The following is an 8007-nucleotide window of genomic DNA, read 5'->3' as shown; positions in this document are numbered from 1 at the left end:
TGTTTTTATGCCAACACCATACTGTTTTGATTACCATAGATTTGTAATGTAGTTTGAAATCAGAGAACATGATGCCTCTAGCTTTGTTCTTCTCTCTCAAGATTTAAGCATTTATAAACTTCAGGAAATGTCAGACACACTACATTATGCAATGAATAAAATGTTTTCAATATTATAGCACTGTCCTCACAAATGTTGGAATGTTACCAGCTCTATTTTAAGACTTTCAATATATATTATTGTATTACATCACTTAGATTAGTTTTATGTATATTTACTTCCATCTTATAGTAATCATTAAAAACAAATGGATATTTTTGTATTCACCTTAAAAAGTGGGAAATTCAATTAGCTGAAAACAACTAATTTTTCCATTTCCGTTTACTTCATTGTGAATAGAATATCAGAGTCAACTAGCAAAGACAAAAGTTTATTTAAGTACAAACTTCATTTAAAAAAATCAGTCTTGTGCCAATGAATTTCTTCATATCATGCCAAGTATATGCCATCTTTGCAAAGAGAAAAAGTAATTTAAACCCCAAAGAGCAAATTTGAATTGTATATGTAGAAGCTTCCAAGATAAAAATGATAGTTTCACCTGAGAGCAGAGTTGAAAGAATTTAAGAAAATGAAAATCAAACTGGAATGGATTTCTGGGAAAAAAGAAAAGAACTCTGAGGGGAAAAAAGGATAAAAAGAATAAGAATGGCAGTGACTCANGAAAAAAGGATAAAAAGAATAAGAATGGCAGTGACTCAAAAAGGAACAGGAAGTATTTATAACATCCTTATAATTTTAGACTTTCTATTTCAACTCCTTCATCTTATACATAAGAAAAGGACACCCAGAGTTTGTGTGGTTCCCTAACATCAAAATACTCCCATAAGAGCTNAAAAAGGAACAGGAAGTATTTATAACATCCTTATAATTTTAGACTTTCTATTTCAACTCCTTCATCTTATACGTAAGAAAAGGACACCCAGAGTTTGTGTGGTTCCCTAACATCAAAATACTCCCATAAGAGCTCTTTCTCAACCAGAGGAATGGTAATTATTAGCTTTTGTAAAAATACTGCCTTTTAATAAAGAAAATGAAATCTAGGTTTTCTTATGTAAAAGTTTAATAAGGGAACCCAACTGTATATGTTCAGCAAAGTAAGCTACGAGGCATATCCCACATTCAAGGAAAGGTCATCTTCAACCCAGAAGACTGGGCCACCCCTTCCTCCTTGTACTGTGATCAGTTATCCTAGGAGAAACATATTAGTTAGGACTCTCTTACCACAACTCTAACCAGCTTAATTAAAGAAAGCAATATGTTGTCACGATTGAAGAACCTTGCATAGGACCCAAAGACATGAGGTGGCTAAGCATTAGTAGGACCAGACTGAGGACTGGAGAGCCACAGAAACGTCTCCACCTCCCGGCTCCCCTCCTCTCTCCAGTGCCCGCTCCATCCTCTGCAGTGTGGTTTTCTCTGCTGTCCAGTTCAAGTGGAAGCACAGAACTGCGTACAGCTTCCACATTTTCCATGTCACACCACAGCATCCACAGAAATAGTGTGCTGACCCAGTTTACAAAATCCAGAAGAACTGACTGCTCCAGATGGATTGAAGGGCCCACCATGGATCAGTGAGCCGTGGTCTGAGGTTGAGTTATGTTGTACTAACATGAAGACTCATTTTGTCAAAATCTTTACCTTACTTTGGAGCAAAGGGGAGAGGAGACTGGCAATTCCCAGAAGAAAGAAATGTGTAGTATGATTCCCTGAAATGGGAAAAGGAGAAAGCTTTTCTGAGAAATCGAAACAGTCAATGTTTCCAATTTTTTTTTTATTTCCTTCCTTCCCACAAGATTGAGTGTCTTGAAGGTTGTCTCCCTTGTACTTAGTAAAGGCACAAAAAAAAGATGCTCACTAAAGCTGGTTCACAGACAGAGCCATTTCCAGGCATCAGTGACAGCTGGTGAGAAACACCCCATGGTGTCCATTAAATCCCTCAGCCTATAACCTGCCCGCTGATGACTAAGACAGACCCGGGCTAATTCCCAGTTAGTTCCGTCCTTAAGAAAGAGAGTGTGTTTCCTCTGACCTCTATGTGCATCTTCAGAAAATTGATCCTACATAAATGCCGTGAATAAAAACCATAAACTGTTAATGCTGTAAGGGACCTTCAGGTTCACAAAGTCCCGACTCATCGTTTTGTAGATAAGAAGGATTAGCAGACAGGAGACTGGCGACAGAGCCAGGATCAAAACTTAGGTTCTCCTGATTCTCAGATCTTTCTTAAGGTTGGCACCTGTTCTCTCAAGGAATGACCCCCATCCATACAAACGATGTCACGGAAGATGCCCAGGCATCTGAGACCTTCGATCCTGTTTTCATCAGCCTCTAAGCTTTTACCTATCACTTCAGTTGAATCTCTTTGTTTTTTGTTCCAGGAAAAGGAGGCCTGGGTTTTAACCACTGCACAACCCACCAGCTCGCCTAAAAGCAGGATCATCTCCTCCTGGTAGTCCTGGGCATCCTGGAACTTATGCGAAGAAATTCCAACACGGTGCTGGGTCTTGTTTCATTTCGTAAACTTGTTATTTGGGGTTTACCTTTGTATTTTGTGTTCCATTTTGTTATTCCTTGTGACATACTTTCTTACATGTTTCCATTTTTAAATATGCTTGTATTTTCTATATAAAAGTATATTAAATAGATGCTGCTCCACTCACAAAATGTACATATTCTGCTGTCTCCTGGGGAAGTTCCTGCTACACATTTTTATTCGGTTCCTTAAAATGATTTTTCAATTAAAATCTATTTTGCTACTAAATAATATTTGGCTGGGTAGTGCCATTTTGTGAGCTGTCCCGGAAACAACGAAAAGGATGATGATCTTTCCTCTATGCTGCTGGCACAATACAGGATCACATGCCGTGTACTGAGCAACCACAGTAGAGGAGACCCCTCCTTCTAGTTCCATCTTCTTTACAATATGTGGAACAGGGTTCCTTTTATTGAATCAGCCGGTGACTATTGGACCTTACCACCCGCCACACAGAACACGGCACTGGTGCTGAGGACTAGCCTGGCTAATTCCTTTCCTGGGGTTTGGAAAGCTATAGGCAATCAACTTAGTGGAGGAAGAAAGTATGGTCATGGCTCACAAAACAAAGTGCTCCCCTTCCTTCTCACAGCTGGAATGAGAAATACAAGACCTGGAAGATGAACAGAGAGCCCACGACTGGGTCATAATCCCACAACTCACTGCTTTGGGACATAGGTATAGCAGGACAGAGAAGGGGAAGGGAAAGGGCAAATGGGAGAAGTTCCCCAAAACTCTGCTCCTGGTCTTACTTGCAAAAAAGAATTGATGCTGCCCAAGGCAGAGCTGAACCACCCCTCCATCCCCACTCCCTCCATCACTGTACTTCTGCCAGGATAAAGACTTCCCCAGACTTCTGGAAAATAAGGCCAAACACTGGATTTTGTTTAAAATAGGAAAATCACAATCAACTCACCTTCATCCTGGGAGAAGTGCTCCCAGATAGGGCATGGGGTGCATTGTAACGCTATGCAGAAATGCAGGAACAATGAAAAGGATCTTGGTTGTCCTAGTGGTTCTCTTCACTGCCCTGCACACCTCAGCTGTTGACTTCTCCTAATTTCTCCTGACATTCGCTATCTTGACCAATTCTACATGCTTATCAGTATACCTTTTATTTAGCTTATTGATGTCCCATCAACTTCCAAACTGTGTTGATCTTTGTCATTTATTAATCATAAAACTATAAAATAAAAGTCAAGTCGTAAAAAGAAAGATGTACCAGAAAATAGAAGCTAGGGAAAGCTACTGCATTTGGAAACAAAACTCAGCTCTGAAAGTGTACCTACTAAGTGGAATTTGTATTGGGTTACTTTGAATAGGTGAAGAGATCTTTATTTCATAGCTAGTCAACTGATTTGTGTTATGTAGACAGTACAGTGAAGTGAAGCATCATACAAATGAGGTTTGCAAATGATATTTCATATCTAGAAATGTGAGTCACAGAGTAACAATACCAAAAGTAGCTGAAGAATGTTACTTTTTAAATCTTCAGTACTGCATACATTCACAGTGAATTCTTAAATTTCTAAAAAGGAAGTAAGGATGTTTTTCCAACATACTAAAGCATATCTGTTTCAAACCAACTATAACCAGTTCCGTAGTGAAGTGTTAAATGTTTCCCTCTAAATTCAGAAATGAAGCAAAAAAGCTATCTCCATTGATGTTGAACATTATTCTGTGAGTTCTAGCCAAAGCAGTAATACATAAATTTATCAAATAAATGAAAGGTATAAAGATGAGAAAATTAAGAGTCACAGTTTTTATTTTGGCAGAAGGAATAGTGATGTGGCTTATAAAATGAAAACCCAAAGGCCTGAAAATCCATTAAAAACACTGAGTTCCAAAAACTGAGTGGTTACAGATAAATATACAAAAGGAGCTTTCCTGAATGTCATTTATAAATAGAAAATATAGTAAAAAAGATCCTATTCATAGTATCAGCATATACATACATTTATCTTTATGTACGTGTGTATATATTTATATAAATAGGAAATGTATGTGACCTCAAGGAAGAATATTATAAAATCATACCATATAGACATTTATAAATGCTTGAATAATGAGAAGCATGCCATTTCCTAAGTGAGAGAATAACATGTCTTAAAGATGTTGATTTTTTCCCAAATAAAATTATAGGCATAATTTAATTCCAATCATACCTGCCATATTGGATTTTTTTTGAAGGATGACCAAATTATTTATTTTAGTGTTCATTGGGGGAAAAGTGGAAAATTAAAATATTTTAAAGAAAAATAATGGAAAGGCCCACTTTACTAAAAATCAAAATAATAAAAAGCTGCACTAATTAAAATAGTGCAAAATCAGGAATCACAAAAGCATCAGTGTGATAGTCTGTACACATAAATTCAAATATTCTACTTAACTTGTGACTGGTGGCATTTTTGTTACAAAGTGTTAGAAAGTGAGAGAGAGGAGTATTGAGTGACTGGCATTAGACAGTTGGTAAAAACATGAAAATATTTAAATTTCTATTCTCACCACATAACAAAAGTAAATTCAGGATGCATTTGGGAGTGAAATACCAGTATTAAAACCATAAAAATGGCTTTTATAATTTTTCGTAATGATTCGAAGACCTTAAAAAACCTAAACCTACAAGTCACAGATAATTCACGGTAGGAATGATGGGCAGATGTGATAGCATAAGTAAATGAAAAGCCCTGGTGTCATTTTAAAAATCATCACCAAAATGTAGACACATTCTTATGGCAGGCCAAGGAACAGTGTCTTTATTATGACCTCTTATTGTGTAAATTGAAAAAAGTTTATGGAACTCAAGAGTACAGACAACTCACCAACGGAATGCAGTAAATTCACTGCATATGACAAAGTGTTGGACCTTACCAATGCAGCATGGAAATTCAAACAACAGTGAGAAACCGTTTGTGTTTCAGATTAGCAGTGATTTATTTTTGACATGAATAAACAATGTGGGCAAATGTGGGATGACATAGGAAGTTTTATACATTGTCAGTGAGAATGTAAATCAGTATAGTAATTTTAGAGAGCACTTTGGGATAGGTACCAGACCAGCCTGAACATCCACGGAATCAGCCTGAGACGCAGGAAGATACATCTGGATCTCTACAAATGAACATCTCCAGCGCTGAGTATTGAGGTACGAAGTGGGGAGCCCTGAAACCGTGCACAGATATCGGAAGATAAATGGAAGGGGAGGGAGCTGCCACGTTCGGGCACCGGGAAGTGGTAGCCACCTGCACTGGGGAGCAGGCGGACTCGCGGTCGGCACCCTCGAGACAGCAGACTGAGACTGTGAGCAAGGAGCGCGCGCCACCAGACTTCTCACGGAACTCCGGTGTGATCCCTGGAACCAGGCTGAGACCGGGAGCGCGCGGGGGGGGTGGCTGGCAGCTGGCGGCTGGCGGTGTTCGAAACACAAAGGACAGAGACGCACCGGCCCTGGAAGTGAGGGCTGGGACGCCGGGTGAGGGGCGCACATCCCGGGACGCTGCAGGGTTGAGCAGCACCAACAGAAACAGAGTTAAAGTGGCCAGAACATCAGTAGAGAACGGGCCGCGATCCCTCTGTTCTGAGACATAGGCTGAGATTCGGCCGCTGCTGCTCTGACTCTCAGAAGAGGCACAGCAAACCGCCAGGGAAAGCCGCCAGAGAACAAAAGCCCGGAAATACCGGCTCACAGGGTGCCCATCCCCATCCCCCCTCGCAAGGGACACAGAGACTCTACCCAAACAGGGTTGCCTGAGTATTGGCGTGGCAGGCCCCTCCCCCCGAAGGCAGGCTGAAAAATCAAGAAGCCCACATCCCGGGACGCCTGGGTGGCACAGTCATTGAGCGCCTGTCTTCGGCTCAGGGCGTGATCCCGGCGTTCCAGAAAGGAGTCCCTCCTCGGGCTCCTCCGCTGGGAGCCTGCTTCTTCCACTCCCACTCCCCTGCTGTGTTCCCTCTCTCGCTGGTTGGCTCTCTGCTACATAAATAAATAAAATCTTTAAAGAAGAAGCCCACATCCCTAAGATCCCTATAAAACAAGGGCACACGGCCTGGGTCCCAGTAAATAATTTGGGCTCTGGACAACCCCGCAACCTCTCCTCATCAGAATGACAAGAAGGAGAAATCCCCCCCAGCAAATAAAAGACAATGAGTCTGTGGCCTCTCCCACAGAAATAATGGATATGGATGTAACCAAATTATCAGAAATGGAATTCAGAGTAACATGGTCAAGATGATGAGTAGACTTGAAAAAAGTATTAACGAAAATGTTAATGAGAATATAGAATCCCTAAGGGTGGAAATGAGAGCGAATATGGCAGAAATTAAAAATTCTATGAGCCAAATGCAGTCAAAACTAGAGGCTCTGATGGCCAGGGTCACCGAGGCAGAGGAACGTATTAGCGAATTGGAGGATGGGTTAGTAGAAGAAAAACAAAAATAGAAGCTGGACTTAAAAAAAATCCACGCCCATGGGGGCGCCTGGGTGGCACAGCGGTTAAACGTCTGCCTTTGGCTCAGGGCGTGATCCCGGCGTTATGGGATCGAGCCCCACATCAGGCTCCTCTGCTATGAGCCTGCTTCTTCCTCTCCCACTCCCCCTGCTTGTGTTCCCTCTCTCGCTGGCTGTCTCTGTCTCTGTCAAATAAATAAATTTTTAAAAAAATCTTAAAAAAAAGTATTTAAAAAAACCCACACCCACGAATGTAGGTTACAGGAGATTACTGACTCAATGAAACTATCCAATGTCAGAATCATCGGCATCCCCGAAGGGGTGGAGAAAAACAGAGGTCTAGAAGAGATATTTGAACAAATTGTAGCTGAAAACTTCCCTAATCTAGCAAGGGAAACAAGCATTCGTGTCCAAGAGGCAGAGAGGACCCCATCCAAGCTCAACCAGGACAAACCTACGCCACGGCATGTCATAGTGCAATTCGCAAATATTAGATCCAAGGATACAGTATTGAAAGCGGCCAGGGCAAAGAAATTTCTCACGTACCAAGGCAAAGGTATCAGGATTACGTCAGACCTGTCTACAGAGACCTGGAATGAGAGAAAGGCTTGGGGGGGCATTTTTAAAGCTCTTTCAGAGAAAAACATGCAGCCAAGGATCCTTTATCCAGCAAAGCTGTCATTCAGAATTGATGGAGAAATAAAGACGTTCCAAAATCGCCAATCATTAACCAATTTCGTAACCACGAAACCAGCCCTACAGGAGATATTAAGGGGGGCTCTATAAAGGTAAAAAGGCCCCAAGAGTGATACAGAGCAGCAAGTCACAACCGATACAAAGACTTTAAAGAGAAATGGCATCATTAAAATCATATCTGTCAATAATCTCTATCAATCTAAATGGCTTAAACTCTCCCATAAAACGCCACAGGGTTGCAGATTGGATAAAAAGACATGACCCATCCATT

At 40.9% G+C, this 8007-nt stretch overlaps 1 protein-coding gene across 3 annotated transcripts in view; it reads left to right on the top strand.

Annotated features, from left to right (window-relative positions):
* SVEP1 (sushi, von Willebrand factor type A, EGF and pentraxin domain containing 1) overlaps nucleotides 1-2791 on the top strand; it is a 185606-nt gene extending 182815 nt beyond the window's left edge. For all 3 annotated transcript variants that reach the window (XM_034664246.1, XM_034664245.1, XM_034664247.1), the window contains one exon: nucleotides 2439-2791. In XM_034664246.1, the coding sequence (XP_034520137.1) occupies nucleotides 2439-2460 (22 nt within the window). In that variant the 3' untranslated portion in view covers nucleotides 2461-2791. The remainder of the gene's footprint in view (nucleotides 1-2438) is intronic.
* The last annotated feature ends 5216 nt before the right edge of the window (nucleotides 2792-8007 follow it).

The sequence above is a fragment of the Ailuropoda melanoleuca genome, chromosome 7, assembly GCF_002007445.2.
Source record: "Ailuropoda melanoleuca isolate Jingjing chromosome 7, ASM200744v2, whole genome shotgun sequence".
NCBI lineage: Eukaryota > Metazoa > Chordata > Mammalia > Carnivora > Ursidae > Ailuropoda > Ailuropoda melanoleuca.
Note: the sequence above shows the minus strand (reverse complement) of the source record. Positions and strands in the feature narration are given on the sequence as shown.